The sequence below is a fragment of the Anabrus simplex genome, chromosome 10 (genome assembly GCF_040414725.1).
Source record: "Anabrus simplex isolate iqAnaSimp1 chromosome 10, ASM4041472v1, whole genome shotgun sequence".
In the NCBI taxonomy this organism is placed as follows: domain Eukaryota; kingdom Metazoa; phylum Arthropoda; class Insecta; order Orthoptera; family Tettigoniidae; genus Anabrus; species Anabrus simplex.
The window spans coordinates 15,948,756-15,971,858 of NC_090274.1; the positions used below are offsets into that span (position 1 = coordinate 15,948,756).

Below are 23,103 nucleotides of genomic sequence, written 5' to 3' on the forward strand. Positions count from 1 at the left end.
AAACAGTACGCTAGTATTCACAATGGCATTAGAAAACGTAGGCTAAGATCCTATGGACATATTAAAAGAATGCATCCAGACAGACTTACAAAACAAACAGTCGAATTTTATGAAAACAGGAGTAAAGCTAAAGCAGACACACTGAAATGGGTTGGCGAAATCAAAACCGATTTGAAAGAGGCAGGAATTACACCAGCAGGTGTCCAAAACAGAGTAATCTTCAGATCCAAAATTCACAAATGGCAAGTTGACCAAGAGGAAAGACCAAAGAAGCGTGGAACAATCTGGTCTGAGGATAGAAAGGAACCCCTCAGTAAAAGAATGAGAGAAATATGGGAACAAAGGAAGGCAAGTGCACGCCTTATGTACTTTCCGTAGTCCTTATTCGCTTATATATATATATATATATATATAATAAGGGCACGGTCGCATCCTTCCCGCTGCTAGCCCTTTCGTCTCCGATCGTCGCCATAAGACATATCTGTGTCGGTGCGACGTAAAGCAAATTTTATTTTTTTAAAGCAGCTTGTGCGAAATTAGGCAGCTTTTCGTTAAATATATAATTATTACTATACCTCGGATTTTTAGGTGGTAATAGGTTAGAATGCAAAGTAATTTGGTTTGTAGGAAGTGTCATGCAACCCGTTGTACCATAAAGTAGGAAGAGTAGCATAAATTCACGGAGTTCTATAGGCTGTACCCCTAATATTTATGCAAATCTCATAGCATAGCCGTTGTACAGTGTAGGGTATACTTGTTACTGGCTTAAAGTTTTCATTCTAACCTATCAGTACCTAATAATACGGACTCTCTAATTATTACTTCGCTTAGAAATAATTTCCCGTTGCAGGTTGTGTTCTTCATACCCGCTAGCATCAAACAGAATGTAGAAAATGTCAGGTGTGCCTCGCTCATGTACTGCGCTGTAAACCCACAACTCTCCATGAGGCAGCTGCTGCAGAGGCGGCGAGGGTGTGTCGCCCCACCTGCGGCATCTGTTAGGGGATGTGTGTGCACGTCCATTGCCACACTAATTACGATCCACTTAATGTAAGAAAGTACAATAATAATACGCTTATGTGGGTATTCTTCTTGCGGCTGGAGATAATGGTGCGCATGCGCTCAGTGCTCTGCCGGTAGAGCTCGCCGAAGTTGCTCCTCAGTTTGGAGGTGTCCCGGGCAGTGGTAGGGTGTGACCTAGTTCTGTGTTTGTGTCTCCCACAATCGATATTACCTCACGTAAGTGTCGCACATCTGTAACAAGAAAATTATAAATTTATTTGACCACTTGTTTTTTGCTATACAAATAAGGTTCAGTTTATTTGTTACTACATCTCGGGATGACAACCTAACGCAATTTGTCGATACTACGTAGCCGGGTTCTGCTCTAGTGGAGTAGCAGTATTATGGTGGGAGCACATGAAATGTCAAAATGCACCGTTGATATTAGCTGCATCGAAAAATTGTGCGTCATCTTCTTCTTGGATCTTTTTGCACCGTTACTACGGTCGACACTCGAGGTGGATATGGCCTATATAGAGGGATGTATTGTCCGTCTGATGAGTGTATCTTGAGGTAGATAACCTTCTGTGGGTGGGGGCGTAGAATAGCATCCGCGACTAGAAAGGTCCCCGGGGGCCCGTAACTAGGGAGCGTGGTTTGGCGACCACGGGACCCTCAGCTGAATTCTGGCATTGTTTCCTTATACTTGTGTCAGGATCCTCACTTTCTCCGACCTCTCTTGGTCAACTCTCGTTCTTTTCTGACCCCGACGATATTAGGTTTGCGAATCCTGGGGAGTCTTTCATTTTCACGCCCTTCGTGGCCCTTGTCTTTCTTTGGCCGATACCTTCATTTTTCTAAGTTTCCGACCCCTTCCATTTTTCTCTCTGGTTAATGGTTGCCTAGTTGTACTTCCTCTTAAAACAATAACCACCACTCCCAAGCTAGATAAATAAACTAAACGCCGTTAAAATTTCACAGCCCGGTGCGAGAGGTCCTACAAACTGTAGCCCACTGCGCTGAGACGCAGCCTAACCTACATGCAAATTGTAATTTTGTGTGTACTTTTGAAATTTTGGCCGCATGCTTCGTTTTTGTCTCGGATAAAGAGCAGAGTAGTCGAAAGTGGATTGAATGGCGCCTCAATAGACCAATCTAGAAACTGCCACATTTCTCCGTTGATATCATCTCCATGAGGTGTGATGGGGTGGCTAATGGGATATATAAGATTAGAGTGAAAGAGAGGGACAAATGACGAAAATCGCTGTTCATTTTCTGGAGATATAACGGACGACAAGCATCTATTGAGAGTATGTACAGAGGCTGATGCACTTAGAATTAAATATCTCGCTGGTGAATATGAAACAAAAAAAGAAAGAGAGAGAATTCTAGACAACTGTTAAATTATTTCCGAGCGAGTTAGTCGTGCGGTTAGGGGCACACAGCTGCTGTGAGCTTGCGTTCGGAAGATTGTGGATTCGAACCCCACTGTTGGCAGCTCTGAAGATCGTTTTCCATGCTTTCGGATTTTCACACCGGGCAAATGCTGGGACTGGACCTTAATGAAGGCCACGACCGCTTCTTTCCCACTGCTAGCCCTTTCCTGTCCCATCGTCGCCATTGAGACTTTTGTGTCTGTGCGACCTAAAACAAATTGTAAAAAGAGTATAAAAGAAAAATAGATACAGAGAAAGAATTCCGTACAACTGTTAAATTATTAAACAATGTATTACAGCGGGAAGAACAACACAAGTGTTCTATATGGCAAACGGAAACGGGAAAACGCATTAATGAAAATAATTAGGTGTAAGATACATGTTTGTCCTACAATATGCAGCTTTGTAATGCATCCAGGACTATAAGAACGAACAGCAGGTTGATACATTTGTGGAATGCCTAACAAAATCACTATTACGTTTAAGTATTACAGTTAAGGGAACTTTGTAGGTAACGCATGCCCCATTTAATCCCGTGCTAAAAACGAACACATTTACGTACAGCTTTCTAGTCTGTCGAACAAAGTTCCTTTTAACTGAGTCGGCACTGGAAAGTACGGATTCCTTCTTAACAAAGTTCACCCTTCAGTCAAAATAACGACTAGAATATCTCCAAAAAGATTGATGTTCGGTATGACATGTTTAACAATATTCCGCAGATTTATTTCATTTGCGCTTATGAGGTTTGAAAAATGAACTAAAGAACTGTGCAAGCATCTTTTTTTTAAAGCAAAATTTCCCGTGTTCATCACGCAAGTATCTCACTTCTATACTACGTATTGTCCTAAATTTTCATCAGTTTCATAATTTATGTATGCAACGTAAGTTTTATCCTTTTAACTCCCTTACTTTCCAAGAAACATGTACCTAAAATGGGAAAAAACGTAACTTTCATTGTAATTTCAATTCGAAAGTTGCACACATGTAGTTACTCTGTTCCCCATAATCTGGATCATCTTCATCATTTGCACCTTCCCTCACTGTTTGGCTGATGCTTTCTGGTATGTTTTCCACTTTCCATGTTTTCAGCAATCTGTGTCTTCTATTTTTGTTGATTCCCTCCTTCAGTTCACTACAGTGTATGTAGTTCAACTTTTTCCTGGAAACACTTGGTTTGCTTTGGAGATTAGGTTCACTTTTGCCGTTCTTTTACAATCATTAAACTTCCTTATTTTAGAGATGTATTGATTTATGTTTAAACTTAATTTTAGGGCGAAATGTCTTTATCATAGGAATTGTAAGATCTCCCTAGATTTTCGCAGAATTTAGCACATCCACAGAAATGTCATACAAACTTTCTTACCCAGAGAATACTCAAGTGACTGTATGTACAGTACTCTCAATACATGTGTTGCCTTTGAGAAATTTGTTTCTGTGACGCTCCATCACACAGGTATGTGTGTTTTAGTCTCCGCATGTATAAAATGGGTGTGACCTGCCTTGCGTACGCTGAGAGGAAATATTTCATACAGTACTTAAAAGCCTAACAGTCCGATTTCTATGTAACAAACTTACATTTATTCAGAAATGATTGTGTAATCACGCTAAACAATTTTTAAAAAAATCACGAATTCGACCATTTTAGGCGAAATGCGAAAATATAGATAGATCTTACAATGCCTATAATAAAGACGCCCCCCTCTAAAATTAAGTTTGAAGGTAAATCAATACACCTCTAAAATAAGGAAGTTTAGAGATTGTAAAGGAACTACAAGATATATATTTGTAACAAGGATAATATATTGCAAGTATCAAATAAATGGATTGCAATGAACAATTTCTCAGCTGTTTCAGATGATCCGGAAATAGGGAGGGATTGCGAGTATTCTGTTCTCTTAAATGAACATAATAAAATATGCGCAACATCGTTTATATTTATAGTGTTAGAACGTAAGGAGCCGAATTTCCCTGCTGTAATTTCCCTACAAGTTTTGTAGGAAAAGTTGCTTGAATGTTAGTGGTTATAGTGTTGGCCCCTAATGTTTATGCAACTCTTTCGGCAGGAGTGTTGTGTCGCCTTTATGCATCTTTCTGCTCATTGAAACCTGCTTACTGTTTACGCATGCGTTTCCTAGGCCTTACGAGAGATAATACGGTGATTATTATATGTCTTACAAACTTCATCTCTACAAATATCAGTTCTGTTTGCTAAGTGAACGTTACGAAAGTCCTTCAACGAGGAACATCAATAACTCTGAGCTAGTGTCAGATTATTAGGCGCGATATTCTCCGTCTTTGTCCTGTGTAAGGGGAGGGACTGTGACAGCATGGCCAGGAGCACGTTATTGAGTTTTATGTGGTCTGTGATGACTACGAATGCCATCTTACTGAGCAGTTACCATGGCTATAAATAAATAAATAAATTAATTAATTAATTAAAGGCGATAAACTGACTTATTTTTACGCCTTTTGTCCGGCTCCATGGCTAAATGGTTAGCGTGCTGGCCTTTGGTCACAGGGGTCCCGGGTTCGATTCCCGGCAAGGTCGGGAATTTTAACCTTAATTGGTTAATTTCGCTGGCACAGGGGCTGGGTGTATGTGCCGTCTTCATCATTTCATCCTCATCACGACGTGCAGGTCACCTACGGGTGTCAAATCAAAAGACCTGCATCTGGCGAGCCGAACATGTCCTACTCCCGGCACTAAAAGCCATATGCTATTTCCATTTGTTCAATTTTACGCCTTTTATGCTATTTACAACGAACTAATCTGACGCTGTCGGTGCGGGTGGCAAAACACGCCCATGGTTCCCCTACCTGTCGGAGGAGGTGATCAAAAGGGGCTCTTAACTTGGGGGCGTGGGTTGATGACCATGGGGCCTTTTACCTGAGTCCTAACATTTCTTCCTCGAGATTGTGACTGTGGCCGTGAGTTAGGTGGCGATATCGGGATGCCGAATGTATCACTTAAGAGTTTCCCCACAAACAACATGTGATTCGAATCCCAACCGGGGGGAGGATTTTAACCGCGTGTGATTAGTTCTTCTGGCTCGGGGACTGGGTGTTTGTGTTTGTCCTAGTACTCTTCCATTCATATTCAGACAACCATCACAGAAACACGCAGTAGTGATTAGATCCGTTCATATAGGAATGGTGTCAGGAAGGGCATCCGGACGGAAAACAGCGCCAAATCTAGTTATGCTGCGCAGTTCGCACCCGCTCCCAACGAGGTATGGGAAAAACGGTAGAAGTAGAAGTAATAGTCTAATAATAATAATAATGCAGGTGATCAGTTGACCTACCAATAATTAACGATTAAAATGTTAAACAGCAAATTATCTTGTTTGGCAGTATGAACGTTGTAGGCTGTCAGGTGCCTTCATCAATAAGTAAGAGCTCATTAGCCGCCGCTAAAGACCCTCATTGGTCCGCAGGGCACAGGGGGAGGGAAAGGGTCACCGCTTCCGTTCAGTGTTTGGCAGATTAATCCACATTAAGAATGAACAGACACATCGCCATTCCTCGAGAAAATGGCCGTTTAAATCTAAAGGCCTGCTTACCTTCGAGAGTACCTGTAGCACTGCTGCTTGTCGTCTCGGGTGCAGACTAGAAAATACACAGTCTGAATATGACCTGCATCATAATTCATAACAAACACTTTTACTATCTTGTCACTCTTCTTTATTTTTACCCGAAGAGCGTGGTGGCCACGATCTGACATCGTGGTTCGTGTCCCACCATCAAAATTTAGCAACACCGCCTCACAAAGCCCACTTGAATTCACCCGCGAAGTGATCTGATTGGCTAACATCAGAATGTGATAAACTAATTCATGTTTTAAAATTATTTATTAGTATGACGAACCCTCTAATGCTCACATACTGGTTCACGTTATTTGCGACCACCCTGTATATACAAACTTGTTTGCGACCATTCTGTATATACAAACAATATCCACTACGGAAAACCTTTCATGGAGTGGCTTACCGCTTCATGTTCCCAAACTGCCAGTATTTGACTGAGTAACGCACGTTTCTCCCAAACCAGTAATGTCTTGTTAGATCGCACTGAGCATGCAGTACATTACATGGTAATACTGTGGCTAAACAGAGTGTTGCTTGGCACAGTGTACAATGGACATTTTCTGAATGTTGAAAATCGGGCGCCACGAACCTACTACGCTGGCATAGCAGGGGGAGAGGTGATACTCCCACGTGGTGCGTCCCAGGTGGCGGATAGGGTGGTCCTAACCGGCTTGCCGGTGGACTTAAGGGAAATAAAATACCTTTCGCGGATCAAACGCACAGCCCCCTGTGGGTGGGGGACGCAAACGAAGAATACATCCACGGTATCCCCTGTCTGTCGTAAGAGGCGACCAAGGGATGAGTATATTTGAGCCATGAAACTTCTTGTGATTAGTACCACCACGCGGGGAACACCATAGGTTGCTTTTCCTTGTGCGTAGTACCACTATGTTAGGTACCAAATACGTTTATGATTAGTAGCGCACTATATGAGCGACACCATGGTTCTGGCTTGCCTATGATTAGTACCCATTATATGAGGAACAGCACGGGATAGCGCGAGTCCCTGTGGTTAGTACACTTAGGTGATGAACACCACAGGTTTGCGTTGCCTGTCAATGGCGCCGCAATGTGCGAAACACAATACGTCTGTAATACATGTGCGAATTTTATTACCTGTGAGTAGTATCATAATGTGTGGAATACCGTGAGTCTACGCTACTCTTGATTAGTACCGCAACATGACAAATACCATGGTTCTACTTTTCTAGCGATGAGTACCATTATGAGGGGTCGATGACTTGGATTTTGGACTCCTTTCGACTACAAGCATCATTGATTCAGTATCGTGCTATATAAGCAGTCCCTTGGTCAGTAATACTATTGTTTTACGCCAGCTTCTGTGCATGTGAGTCACTGTGGGTCGGTTCCACTAATCGTTTTATATTCATATCCATCCAGCCATCCATTCATTCTTCGTCCTCACGTTTTGAATTGTGGTCAGTGGAGGATTTGGGGTTTTTAATTTGTAATTTCATTTCGTCTCATTTCGTACCATTAGGGGCAGATGACCTAGATGTTAAGCCCCTTTAAACAACAAGCATCAATCATGAATCAAAACAGGGCGAGTTGGCCGTGCGGATAGGGGCGCGCGGCTGTGAGCTTGCATCCGGGAGATAGTGGGTTCGAATCCCACTGTCGGCAGCCCTGAAGATGGTTTTCCGTGGGTTCCCATTTTCACACCAGGCAAATGATTGGCGACATTTTTTTTAATGTCACAAAGGAGCAAGATAGGTCTGATAGGAAAGATGGAAGTCAGGAGCCGGAGTGAAATAAGTGGAAGAAGTCTGTCTCAGGTAAGGTCCCCATGGTCGCCAGCTCATGCCCCGAGGTTGAGAGCCCGTGGTGTTCTCAAAAGTTTTTTACTTCGTGGCACGTCCAGCCTGCCTTTTTTTACAAGGCTCTCAAACGCTAGGGAGATCACAGAGTGCAGCAGAACGGCCAAGGAAACATGCCCATCAGTTCCCAACAGCGTAGGCGTGCGAGCAAGAATTTTTTGACGCTGCCCTGCGTTTAAATAAGCAATTTAAAAGATTTATTTCTGCGATTCTTCCTGTATCGAAAAATTGTTCACAAGTAAAACCACCCGATATATTTTTCACTGGCTTACGTCAATAGTAATTCACATACCCGTTTTTGTATCTTCATATTTCCCCACTGTATTTTTTATTTTTTATTTTACCCGGGACCCGCGACACATCCTTTGAGAGCCACCCCAGAGCAGTGCACTTACAAAAATCACCGCCACAAAAACCCGTGTTGAAGTGTGTCAGAATTGCGCAGGTAAGTAACAAGTGAAGGTCTCGAGGATCAATGTCAGACTTGATGGCTGCGAATGTTTGAACCCGTGTCACGTCAGCATTAATCATGCAACAACTGTACAGCACACTCCCGCTCACGTGCTGGTTGTTTAGAGGGGAAGTACAACTAGGCAACTATCCCCTCTAAAACCTCTCCTCTCTGTCGTAAGATAATCCTAAAAGGGATCCCAGGGAGTCTCAATTTCGGAGCGTGAGATGGCGACTATGGGGACCCAGAGTTGAGACCGACTGCTTTCACACATTTCTGCCAGACTCCTCACTTTCATTTTTTTAGTCACACCTACATTGGTCAACTCGTGCACCTTTCCCGACCCCAAAGGAATTACGTTTCCTTTTTTCCATGGTCCTTGTCTTTTATTTTATCGATATTTTCATTATTTGAAGTGTCGGAACTCTTCCATTTGTCCCTCTGATTAGTGTTAATAGAGGACGGTTGTCCAGTTGTACTTCCTCTTAAAACAATAATCACTATCACCATTAGTGTTAATAGAGGATGGATGTCCACTTGTACTTCCTCTTAAAACAATAATCACTATTAGTGTTAATAGAGGATGGTTGTCCAGTTGTACTTCCTCTTAAAACAATCACTATTAGTGTTAATAGAGGATGGGTGTCCAGTTGTACTTCCTCTTAAAACAATAATCACCATTAGTGTTAATAGAGGATGGGTGTCCAGTTGTACTTCCTCTTAAAACAATAATCACTATTAGTGTTAATAGAGAATGGATGTCCATTGTACTTCCTCTTAAAACAATAATCACTATTAGTGTTTATAGAGGATGGATGTCCAGTTGTACTTCCTCTTAAAACAATAATCACCACCACTATTAGTGTTAATAGAGAATGGTTGTCCAGTCGTGCTTCATCTTAAAACAATAATCACTATCACCATTAATGTTAATAGAGGATGGATGTCCAGTTGTACTTCCTCTTAAAACAATAATCACCACCACCATTAGTGTTAATAGAGGATGGATGTCCAGTTGTACTTCCTCTTAAAACAATAACCATCATTAGTGTTAATAGAGGATGGATGTCCAGTTGTACCTCCTCATAAAACAATAATCACCATTAGTTTTAATAGAGGATGGACCGGGCGAGTTGGTCGTGCGCGCAGAGGCGCGCGGCTGTGAGCTTGCATCCGGGAGATAGTAGGTTCGAATCCCACTATCGGCAGCCCTGAAAATGGTTTTCCGTGGTTTCCCATTTTCACACCAAGCAAATGCTGGGGCTGTACCTTAATTAAGGCCACGGCCGCTTCCTTCCAACTCCTAGGCCTTTCCTATCCCATCGTCGCCATAAGACCTATCTGGGTCGGCGCGACGTAAAGCCCATAGCAAAAAAATAGAGGATGGATGTCCAGTTGTACTTCCTCTTAAAACAATAATCACCATTAGTGTTAATAGAGGATGGATGTCCAATTGTACTTCCTCTTAAAACAATAATCACTATTAGTGTTAATAGAGGATGGATGTCCAGTTGTACCTCCTCATAAAACAATAATCACCATTAGTTTTAATAGAGGATGGATGTCCAGTTGTACTTCCTCTTAAAACAATAATCACCACCACCATTAGTGTTAATAGAGGATGGATGTCCAGTTGTACTTCCTCTTAAAACAATAATCACAATTAGTTTTAATAGAGGATGGATGTCCAGTTGTACTTCCTCTTAAAACAATAATCACCACCACCATTAGTGTTAATAGAGGATGGATGTCCAGTTGTACTTCCTCTTAAACAATAATCACCACCACCATTAGTGTTAATAGAGGATGGATGTCCAGTTGTACTTCCTCTTAAAACAATAATCACCATTAGTGTTAATAGAGGATGGATGTCCAGTTGTACTTCCTCTTAAAACAATAATCACTATTAGTGTTAATAGAGGATGGTTGTCCAGTTGTACTTTCTCTTAAAACGATCACTATTAGTGTTAATAGAGGATGGGTGTCCAGTTGTACTCCCTCTTAAAACAATAATCACCATTAGTGTTAATAGAGGATGGGTGTCCAGTTGTACTTCCTCTTAAAACAATAATCACCATTAGTTTTAATAGAGGATGGGTGTCCAGTTGTACTTCCTCTTAAAACAATAATCTCGTCGCCATACGACCTAACTGTGTCGATGCGACGTAAAGCCATAGCCAAAAAAAATTAAAAAAACAATAACCACCATTAGTGTTAATAGAGGATGGATGCCTAGTTGTACTTCCTCATAAAACAATAATCACCACCACCATGAATGTTAATAGAGGATAGTTGTCCAGTTGTAACTGCACGCGACTCCAAGTTGTAATGTACCAAGAGATATGGCCATGAGTTAGGGGTTGCTCGTAGCATTATAAGACCCTGTGGCATTATCGCCAGACTTCAGCAGACAGTTCCTACTCATAGCCGATGACCGAGCAGCAGATCATCTGCGCATTTTCCAGAACCATGCGACTGCGGCAATCTTCACATCAAAGCACTCGTTCACTGGGCAGGTAATCGAGTGACAACCATCGATAATCGTGTTCAGATGTTTTAAGCTTAAAGCAGACCTGTTTGTAAGCAATTTTATCTGTGAGCTTTGATCCTTGCATTACTGTAACAGAAGTTTTAGATCTGGAGATAGCAGTAGAGCGTTTCTTTACACGTATCGAGGTAAATAATACCACTGGAGCGCGTTAGTTGTGGAGCACGTCCAGAGCAACATGACTACGTTGTAGTCTTCCGGAGGGAGTTATGATTCGAGGGACGAATGACCACCAACAGCGTCAAATGCCCTAACTCCATTTAAATACTGCTGAGAGCTTTTGGCACGCAATCTAGTGATGAGAAATTGTACACCATCACCTCTCCTACCCAGCTGGCCAACATTCTGATGGTGAAAATTTTGGCATAATTATGTCTTATGGCTGTGACCATCCGAAAATAATCCGGAAGTATAACCTAGCAACCGTGCAATAACATTAATATGAGACCTCTCGGCTGATAAGCAGACAGATAGACACCCGGAACATAAGGTAACATCGTAAGTGGAAACGGTGGTGGTGATTATTGTTTTAAGAGGAAGTACAACTAGGCAACCATCCTCTATATAACACTAATCAGAGGGCAAAAATGGAAGGGGTCCGACACTTCGAAAAATGAAGATATCGGCCAAAGGAAGACAAGGGCCACGAAGGGCGTGAAAATGAAAGACTCCCTAGCCCTCGCAAACCTAATAGCGTCGGGGTAGGAAAAGAACAAGAGTTGACCAAAAGAGGTCGGATAGGATAGATGAAAGTGAGGAGCCTGTCACAAGTAAGTGGAAGCAATGCCAGGACTCGGCTAAGGGCCCCGTGGTCGCCAACCCACGCTCCAAATTTCAGAGCCCCTGGGGCCTCTTTTAGTCGCCTCTTACGACAGGCAGGGGATACCGTGGGTGTTATTCTACCGCCCCCACCCACAGGGGGAGTAAGTGTAAACATTCCCACTTTCAACTGTAACTCACAGAATTACTTAATTCTATCATCACATATATTGTCTTGATGCCATGGTGTACGACTTGGAGGCACCAAATCTGACGTTTCTCGGTTAGCGCATTATTTATTTATTTATTTATTTATTTATTTATTTATTTATTTATTTATTTATTTATTTATTATTTATTATTTATTATTTATTTATTTATTTATTTATTTATTTAACCGTAAACCTGGGTGACATTGCAGCATCTTTGCAAGATTTTGTGTGGCGCTCTGGTGGCGTTCTGGATATTGATATTCTAAACTTCTCAAAATGTGTCTGGTGTGAAAATGGGAAAGCACGGAAAAGCATCTTCAGGGCTGCCGAGGCTGGAGTTCGAGCCCACTATGTCCCGAATGCAAGTTGACAACTATTCGACGCTAACCTCGCGGGAACTCGCTAGGTGCCCATCCTTATTTTTATAGGAAATGTATTTCTCAAACATGTATATAATGTGTGTATGTCACCTTTTCATGTAAGACAAAAAATTTAACCTACGTGTTGGTTTTCATCGGATAAAAGATGTACCGAAACAATAAAATTGTTCGAGTTAGGAAGAAAATCGATATGGAACTTATTCTCTAGGTGAGCTCCAATTTTAATAGGAATAGCAGTTCACTTAGGTTTTCCAGAGCCGCAGTTTTGCCTGTTCCTCAGATATTATCTCCACCCTGTAATAAGCTGTAACATGCGATTTGTCACGGTTAATTAATTGCTATGGAGGGGTTCTCAAGATTACTCTCGATATACGAAGTGGTAAATCTTCTCTCTTTACATTAGATTAGAGCTCTTTCCGGTTGGCTGAATCATGCGAGGAGAAATGTCGCAACATTTCGTACCTGTATCAATCTTGTGTACGTCACTTTAAGGAGAACATTGTCCGGACCTTCGTGAGGCCGCTCGAGAACACGCATAGTACATTAACTTATCTGAGTCGCCATCTGTCGGCCTGTTACGACACTTGGGGCGAGCATCCCGACGAGTTTGTAAACACACAGTAAGGCAGACACGCCCCGTTCGTGATCATCTTCATCACAGGTAGTGGCATGCCATCGCCCCGCCACTTCTTTCGAACCCCACTGTCAGCAGCCCTGAAGATGGTTGTCCGTGGCGTTCTATTTTCATACCAGGCAAATGCTGGGACTGCATCTTAATTAGGGCCACGGCCGCTTCCTTCCCATTCCTAGCCCTTTCCTATCCCATCGTCACCATAAGACCTATCTGTGTCGGTGCGACGTAAAGCCCGTTATAAAATTAAATAAATAAATAATTTTTAAAAAAGACTGGGAAAAAATACATATCCTGAACACTTGAAATGATCCGCGTGTTGCAGTTTTGTATTTCCTACGTCATATTCAGGCCTCTTAGATTTCTTTCATACTGACACCAATAGTTTAGAAATGCTGATTTCCTTTCCATTCTCGCTGCTCCTCTCTCCAGATTAGGGGCGGTTTCGGTTCCTCAACCATATGTGTACCGGACACTTGGGTCACATTTTTTTAGCCATTCATATCTATGGGTCATTGCTTATTGGTACTACTGTGCCTAACTTTGGTAATTAGTCTTGTTACTGTTGGGTCATCACTCTATAGTCTGGTTTGATGCAGCCCTCCATACCACCCTATCATGAACCAACCTTTTAATTTCTACGTAACTGCTACATCTTACATCTTCTCTAATCTGCTTGTCATGTTCATACCTTGGTCTACCCCTACCGTTCTTACCGCCTACACTCCCCTCAAAAAGCAACTGAACAAGTCGTGGGTGTCTTAAGATGTGGCCTATGATTCTGTCTCATCTTCTCGTCAGATCGATCTCCTCTCACCAGTTCGATTCAGTTATCTCTTTATTCGTGATTCGATCTACCCATTTCACCTTCAGTACTATTCTGTAATACCACATTTCGAAAGCTTCTACTCTCTTTCTTTCTGAGTGAGTTATCGTCCATGTTTCACTTCCATACAAAGCGCCACGCTCCAGACGAAAGTCTTCAAAAACGTTTTTTTAACTCTTATATCAATGTTCGAAGTGAGCAAATTTCTATCATTAAGAAAGACCTTCCTTGCTCGCGTTAGTCTGCTATTTGTTTTACGTCGCGCCGACACAGATAGGTCTTATGGCGACGATGGGACAGGAAAGGCCTAGGAATGGGAAGGAAGCGGCCGTGGCCTTAATTAATGTACAGCCCCAGCATTTGCCTGGTGTGAAAATGGGAAACCACGGAAAACCATCTTCAGGGCTGCTGACAGTGGGGTTCGAATCCAATATCTCCCGGATGCGAGCTCACAGCTGCGCGCTCCCAACCGCACGGCCAACTCGCTCGGTATTCTGCATTTTATGCCCTCCTTACTTCTGCCCTACAACCTTAAAATTAAATGAAAGGGACGGAATAAGTATTTTTTGTGACATATTTACTAGCGCCGGGATTTTTGTGTAATACGTACGTAAAAATGTAGTAAATATAAGTTAAATATGTAATTAAATGTGTAATATTCGTAAAATATGTAATAGTATATATGTACTAAAATTACAAAAATGTTCGTATAGGCCTACTCCTTTTATTATGACATATGGTTATGAAATGGAATGGCGTATGAGTTTTAGTGCCGGGAGTGTCCGAGGACAAGTTCGGCTCGCCAGGTGCAGGTCTTTTGATTTTACACCCGTAGGTGACCTGCGCGTCGTGATAAGGATGGAATTATGACGACGACACACACACACTCAGCCCCCGTGCCTGCAAAATTAACCTGTTATGGTTTAAATTCCCGACCCTGCCGTGAATTGAACCCGGGACCCCTGTGACGAAAGGCCAGCACGCTAACCATTTAGCCATGAACACCCATGGTTATATTAAAAGACAATAAAATTGTTGTAAATGCCTCCATATTTTGTAATAAAATCATCGTTGTTGCTCCAGATGATGTGTATGAAATCAAATTGAAGGCATAATCTAACTACTTAAAATAATTAAAAATAATTAAAAATAATGTTATACAGTGTAAATTGCTAATTTCCTGTTATCCTCATGCCCTAAAAATGAAAAAGTAAAGTTAATGTAGTTAAACCCTTATTAAATAACACTAATAGTACGGCAACTTCTTACCGTGATGCGAACTGTGTCGCCAAGTATTTCTCCATGCTTTCCATTCTCATGTTTCGGTGCTGATCCAACAAAATTCTCTTGTAGGCTGAAAAGGACCGTTCAACATCGCAAGAAGTGACCGGTGTGCATATTTTAAAAGATAAAACCAGCCCGGTGAATGTACAACCTTGTTCAATCCCTGTAACTACTCATTCTACCATCAGCTGCCTTTAAACTGTTCACAGTCCCTCAGTACGGCTCGAATCGTTGCCCTTGGTACTCTGTCGTATTCCTTCTCCAGACCTACTGTAGATAAACATACTGTCCGTTCTTCTTGTAGCTTCAGACAACATTAATAAGAATACAATTTGTGTTTTCGGACAGTATTTGCTCTTTAGCAGTGAAAGCTCATTCATAAGTTGAAAGGAACAAACATGAAGTGGGAACAATGGCAGGAGGGTAGGTAAAGGCGCTGCCATGTAAGCGCAAACACTAAGTGTACAGCCTGTTTCTGCCCTGTTAATACCGAATTTTCTAACTGCAGGGTTCAATTCAGTGTCTACAGGGCGAGTTGGCCGTACGTGTAGAGGCGCGCGGCTGTGAGCTTGCATCCGGGAGATAGTAGGTTCGAATCCCACTATCGGCAGCCTTGAAAATGGTTTTCCGTGGTTTCCCATTTTCACACCAGGCAAATGCTGGGGCTGTACCTTAATTAAGGCCACGGCCGCTTCCTTCCAACTCCTAAGCCTTTCCTATCCCATCGTCGCCATAAGACCTATCTGTGTCGGTGCGACGTAAAGCCCCTAGCAAAAAAAAAAAATAGTAATGAGTATATCAAAATAAAAGCGGAAGTATATAACATTAAATTAAGTGTGAGAGAGTGTTTTTCCTTAATTCCTCATTGAGCTTGAAAACCGACTTATTTATGAATATCTTGATTGATAATTTATTATCATTTACTTTGGTAAAGAAACCTCCAGTATTGATACTTACATTGACGTTACCTGTGTCAAGATTTCATAATGTAACTAGTCAGGTTGGCAGCAGTGACGAGCCATTACTATACTATACGCGAACTTTTTCTTGAGCCCGATTTTTACGAGGTGAGGGGTAAGGAGGGAGCGCTGACGGTTCCGGTTATACTGCCAACTGAATGGAAATGAAATCTGAATTGAATCGATAATATGATCGATCGATATGAATTTTCTAAACATTTATTATCTTACGCCAACAACTCTGTCATACATACATTATTTAACATTATATAACATTTCTCGATGCGAATCTTGTTCCTAGCATGAATTATATAGTTTGACTTTGCTGTGTAAACAACATCAGTGCTAGTTCGTAAAGTGTACGCCAGATGTCGCACAGCGATTCATAGTTTGTGTGTCAAAGGTTGCCAATATGGATGTCGAAGAAAACCGAGGTCTACCGATTCAGCACTAGGGAGCTCAGGGCTCAAGAAAAGGTTCGCGTATAGTACTCGCAATGAGGAGATAAGGCTAAGTTGAGAACCAACTCGATGGGTGAAGCCATGGGTAGAAACCGGCGAATGGAGAAGGATAAATATCAAGGAGAATAATGGAGTCGTCTCGGGAAGGTAAGAGAAGTAGAGGTTGACCAACGCGACGGCTTCTTTGGACTGTTATGGGCAAATCCTTGGTTACCGGTGTGACAGTTTCAACAATAAAATTGTCAACAAATTAGAAAAAATACTGCTTTACTTAACCTCACTGGTTAAATTGTTTCTTACCATTAATTTAATGCAGTAAATAATTAATTGCACATGGTTATGGATGCGACAGGAAAAATACATCATAATTTGTAACACACTTACCAGTTTTTATATCCAGCACAGTTAGTAATGTGTCAATCATTTGATATGTTAATTTCGTAACCAGTGGTTACGGGTGGTAACATATATCACAACTACATCTTATGTTCTAGCCAGTGTACGTTTATTTTCAATATCTTCTCAAGAACAGTGTTAAAAAGGGTTCTTTCATTGTATTTTATTTGAATGTCATTTGTTGCCTGCTCTTACGAATTCTTGGTTGAGGTAATTTGTATAGTCTATGACTTGACGTTGTGACTTCCGAGATATTTGATCGGAATATATCTAAAAATTTCCTGACCGCTTTCGTATTTTATTTGCAATGAATCATGACATGAATCATTAAGCATGACAAGTCTGACCTGGTGATGTTTCCAAGAAATAATTCTAGGCACAGCGCATATTTTTGCAGTGGAGCAGTACAAGTTTAATGGATAACTAGCAGTTTCCCGCTGGCTTCGTCCGCAGTGTACAAAGTATGGTGTTGTTCGTTACTCTCCTCACGGATGTGTTTGCAAAGTTTCGAGTTAATGAAATAAATCACATGATCTGCTGTGGTAATAGAATGTAACATTATGTCAACAAAACACTTGAAAATACATCACACAAAGAAATTGAATTAAACGTTCCTTGGAACAACACTACGCGCCGAACTGTTAAGAAGTCCTTCAGAGATCTTCGTCATGGAGACAAATGTACTCGTAACTTTTCTCAGAATCGACCAGTTTAAGTAGTTATTACCTCAAAGGAAAGCGCTTGATCCACTGAGTGTTTTTAAACCAAAAAGAACTGCGTATCTCAATTAGAACGAAAGATATGATTGGTTCAATTAGAAAAAATGTTAAAGAAATCAGACGTCAAATTGAATGTGCACTCATAACTTTCCTCAGAATCAACCAATTTGAATAGTTAAGAGCTGAAATGAAAGAGCTTGATCCAGTGAGTGTTCTTAGGCCAAAACAAACTCCGTACTTCAAATAGAACCAAAGATATGATTGCTTCAAAGAGACAAAAAATTGAAAAATCAAATAATTTGAGGAAGGCGGAAGTTAAGTGATTTATACTGTAGTACCCGATGACAAATCTGTGCATGAATACCTTTCAGATAGAATGACCAGACTGACTGACTTTAGTTTTCATATTTAAATATATAAACCCTTTCAGTTGAACAAATATTAAGTAGACACATTTGACTACATAATGAGGCTTTATAGATTGCTGCAATCCAATTTTTCATTTTAACACCAGATGTCCTATATTCTATGGATTTTTCCTTAAGTACAGAATTCCTGTGTACGGAATTCAGAGAGAATCATTAGGAAATATTGTTGCTATGACCTTACAGAATATAAACTAACAAGTAGAAAATTTGGGAATTCTACATAATTTTTGTGTGAAGGTTTTATGTACAGTACTTCCATAGCAGTTTTCGATCGAAAAGCTTAGCATTACTCGTGTGTTGGAGCCCCAATGACTCCCTGTATGTTCCTACCGGTAGCCTACGCACTGGGAATGATCACTTGATCGCTCATAGACAATTAAAGATGTTTTTGCGTTGTTAAGGTCACCCAAAAGGTATGAACTCTGACCTTTTATGTGCGCACCCCGCGATCGATAAGAGCTTGCGAGGGTTGTCCTCCTCACTTCAACTGACCACTGCACCACTGACGACCACGGGGTACTTCCCCTGCGAGACTCCCTCTTGCCTAGATGTGAGATACGGGACTTTCTTTGAATTACCTGTTAGAAACTGATTGTCATTCGTCGGCAAGTAATTTCTTACTTACTGCAAAACCTCTCTTTCGAAAATAATTCTGTTCTTTTCTGCGTTAAATTTGTATTCTCGTTTTTGATTAGTTTAAATCATCTGTTGCGCTGCCTTCCGAAGTGTGATAATTACAGACAAGTGAGCTTGACATGTGTTGTTTGTAAACTGTGGGAAGGCATTCTCTCCGATTATACTGTATTAAGACACTTTTGCGAAATATAAACTGGTTTGATAGAAGGCAAGTTGGGTTTAGGAAAGGTTGTTCCTGTGAGGCTCAAGTTGTAGGATTCCAGCAAGATGTAGAAGGTCAAATGAACTGCATCGCTATTGACCTATCCAAGGCCTTTGATAGGGTAGATCATGGGAGATTACTGACGAAAATAAGAGTAACTGGACTAGACAAAAGAGGAGTTGAATGGGTAGATATATTTCTAGGAAATAGAACTCAGAATTAAAGTAGGTGAAGCATTATCTGATCCTGTAATGATTAAGGCCGGCCCCGTGGTGTAGGGGTAGCGTCCCTGCCTCTTACCCGGAGGCCCCGGGTTCGATTCCCGGCCAGGTCAGGGATTTTTACCTGGACCTGAGGGCTGGTTCGAGGTCAACTCACCCTACGTGATTAGAATTGAGGAGCTATCTGACGGTGAGATAGCGGCCCCGGTCTAGAAAACCAAGAATAACGGCCGAGAGGATTCATCGTGCTGACTACACGACACCTCGTAATCTGCAGGTCTTCGGGCTGCCAAGGCCCTTCAAGGGTTGTAGTGCCATGGGGTTTGGTTTGGTTTGATAATGATTAAGATGGGGGTCACGTGAGACAGTATTACTGGACTTTGGTGTTTTCTTTATATAACCAACGATGTTAGTAAGGAAGAAGAATCGCAGATAAGGCTTTTTGCGGATGGTGTTATACGGTATTGAGTAATAAATAAGATACAAATTGTAAGCGATTGCAAAATGACCTGGATAATATTGTGAGATGGACAACGGACAATAGTATGATGGTGAAGGGATGAAAAGTCAGGTTGTAAGTTTCACAAAGAGGAAGGAAAAGTTCTCTCAGTTTTAATTATTGTGTTGATGATGTGATTGTACCTTATGGTGATCACTGTTAGTGCCAAGGTGTTAATGAGGAAACGCTCTGTATTGGGATAATCGCAGTCGCTAGGTTGTAAATAAAGGTTACAAATCTCTGCACGTGGTTACGAGAGTATTTAGGAGTTGTAGTAAGGATGTAAAGGAGAAGGCGTGTAAGTCCCTGGTAAGACCCCAACTAAAGTATGGTTCCAGTGTATGGGGCCCTTACCAGGACTACTTGATACGAGCACTGGAACCGATCCAAAGAAAAGCAGCACGATTTGCTTCTGGGTGATTTAGGATAAAAGACTAGTGTTACTAAAATGTTGCAAAGTTTTGGCTGGAAAGGCTTGGGAGGAAGAAGACGAGCTGCTCAACTAAGTGGTATGTTCCGAGGTGTCAGTGGTGAGATGGCGTGGAATGACATTCATTAGTAAACGAATAAGCTTGAGTAGAGCTTTTAAATGTAGGAAGGATCATTCATAAAATGAAGATAAAGTTGGAATTCAACAGGACAAATTGGGACAATTACTCGTTTGTGCAAAGAATTAATTATAGCAAGTGGTTTCAAATTTCGTCGGCAGGAAAGGTGTTGAAATTTTAAATTCTGTGTTTTGTACGGCGAGGCTTTGTAGAGTTCCTTCACAGAACAGCCACTTGTAGCTTTATAACTCGTTAAAATGTTTAAATTGTACATTTTAAAACTGTTTAATCACAAAAATGATGTCAAATTTCACTCCAGGAAAATCAATTGATCATAAATATAAATATAAAATATGTATTTCAATTAATGAAACTCAGATTGATAACGATTAAGGTAATGTGAAATTCCTCTGCGTCATCAGAAGAAAATTTCGACTGTTCACGTGAAAGTCATCTCAAGGAATGAGGTTTGAATTTAGGCGTTATAATAGAAGTGGAAGTGGTTCGTGGACGTTAATTCGTATCTCGAATGAAATAATCAGTACCCTAGAGTGTGATGGGATGAGGCCTCTTTGATAGTAGATTCTTCTGTATGTGTCTCAGTCATGGCCATCCATCAATACTTCACATCACAGCCTGCATGGTTGCGAGGTTACCTACATCGTGAATTTAGTGACCTCCAGCCATAAGACACATTTGTCATATTTCATCACATTGATAATTTAAAGAAACTCGCTTGCACGTAATCGACGAGTCTCCGTTGTTTTAGGTGAGGGGACGTGCTACCGTGAGTCGTGTGTTGCAGTTGGTCGCTGGGAAGAGAATAGTTGAAGGCATTGCAGTAGGGCACACACCTGTGAAAATGACCATTGTAAAACTCGTATGATTGGACTTAAATACTCGTTTTGTAGTAGAGCCATTTTGTTGGATTGTGACGTGTTAATTGTGAATTAATTTCTCCGTAAACTATATTATTTGTTTGTTTACAGGTGGAGGCGGGGGATGTAATACTGAAGGTCAACGAGACAGACGTCAACAGATTCACCACCAAAGAAGGTGAGTGCTAATGTTATTAACGTTTCCTATGGTGTTTTAGGGCTATTAGGAGCTACACACGCTGCTTCGTAATTATGGATTTATTATCTCGGATATTCAAAATTATAGACGTGGACACTTCGTTGTACGGGCTTATCTTGAAATGTGTGGGGTTTAAAGAAATGTAGTACTGGCTCAGCTTATTATAATCATTGGACACATTCTTTAGAACGGTACAGGACATATTTTCTAAATGAAAAGTAGTGCGATGGTATCTGATTCTACTCAAATGTTGAAATTGTCCCAAGCCTTGCGACTGATTGTGGCAAAATTTTGACACTGTGTTTCCACAGGGCAGTTTGGGCAATATCACAGATGCTCCAGATTTTGAAAAAGTACCTCAGTCGTAGGGACCATTTTCTTTATAACTCCATACTGTCCATGGTTTGAGGCATGAGATAGTCTCGTCTATTGCTGCCAGTACGGGCTCATGAGAGCGCTTGCTTTTACTGAGTGGGACCCAAGCGGAGGATGCTTGTTTCAGAGGGTGGTTGATCTCAAGGGACACAGTATCCACAGAGTTGGCCCATACAGGACAAACATACTCACCTACAGAGAGAGTGTGTGTCGCACAGTTGCTGGATGTCCTCCCGAAGTGGACAATGTTCAAGTCCTAAGAAAGTCCCTCCTTGCTCTAACCTTCATGCGGACGGAACGACAGTATCCTCGAAATGTGAGCGGTACCCCCCTGTGGGTGGGAAATGCAGACGAAGAATACCCCACGGTATCTTCTGCCTGTCGTAAGAGGCGATGACATTAGAACCATAAGATAACTTGGGGTTAGTACTTTTACGCGCGGTACTCCGTGGGTCGATGTTACTTGCGACTAGTACCACCATTACGCCATGAATACCATGGGTCGACTTTACTTGCGATTAGTACTACTACACGTGCCTGGTTGTGATCCCTTTTACTCGAACCGCTACTGCCTCCAACTGGGTCTGTGATTAGTATCATCGGGGGAGGATTACTATGTGAGTAATACCATTATATGAAGAACACCATGGGTCTGTGTTGCATATGGGTGGTGCCATTGTGTATGACATACCATGGGTCTACATTACCTGTGATTAGTACCACTGTGGGAGGAACATCACAGTTCTGCTTTACCAGTGAGGGGCCCGCGACCTGGATTTTGGAGCCGTTATTATTACAAGCATCATATCAGAAAAGAAGGCGTTGCGAATTGGATCCACTGATTGTTTTGGATTCATGGTCATTATCATTCGTTTTATGGTTTAGTAAGTGGATACATTTTGAAGTTTTAATAATCGTTTCTCGTTCCACCTCCTACCATTAGGGGTCAATGACCTACCTGTTAGGCCCCTTTAAACAACAATCTTCATCATCACCAAACCAAACCCCATAGCACTACAGCCCTTTAAGGGCCTTGGCCTACCAAGCGACCGCTGCTCAGAGGTGTCGTGTGGTCAGCACGACGAATCCTCTCGGCCGTTATTCTTGGCTTTCGAGACCGGGGCCGCTATCTCACCGTCAGATAGCTCCTTAATTCTAATCCCGTAGGCTGAGTGGACCTCGAACCAGTCCTCAGGTCCAGGTAAAAATCCCTGACCTGGCCGGGAATCGAACCCGGGGCCTCCGGTTAGAGGCAGGCATGCTACTCCTACACCACGGTGCCGGCCGTCATCATCACCATCATAATCAATAATCAACTTACTGAGGGGGGAAGAGCAACTTTTTATTTTGACATAAATATGCCATATGAAAATTTGCGTTACGACGTTAGTGTTACGGAAGTAACCCTAGTAACCGTAGTAACCGTGCAGGCTGTGATGTAAGATATGGATGGATGGCCAGACAATGTTACCTAGCAATCGTGCAGGCTGTGATGTAAGATATAGATGGATGGCCAGACAATGTTACCTAGCAACTGTGCAGGCTGTGATGTAAGATATGAATGGATGGCCAGACAATGTTACCTAGCAACTGTGCAGGCTGTGATGTAAGATATGAATGGATGGCCAGAC

General features: G+C 41.7%; 1 protein-coding gene across 5 annotated transcripts in view; it reads left to right on the plus strand.

Moving 5' to 3' along the window:
- Positions 1-23,103, plus strand: part of Efa6 (Exchange factor for Arf 6) — a 366,073-nt gene that overhangs the window by 190,508 nt on the left and 152,462 nt on the right. For all 5 annotated transcript variants that reach the window (XR_010861133.2, XM_067154852.2, XM_067154853.2 and 2 more), the window contains exon 2: positions 21,010-21,076. Coding sequence is in view for 4 of the 5 variants with exons in the window: in XM_067154852.2 (XP_067010953.2) it covers positions 21,010-21,076 (67 nt within the window). In the remaining variant the exon portion in view is untranslated. The remainder of the gene's footprint in view (positions 1-21,009; positions 21,077-23,103) is intronic.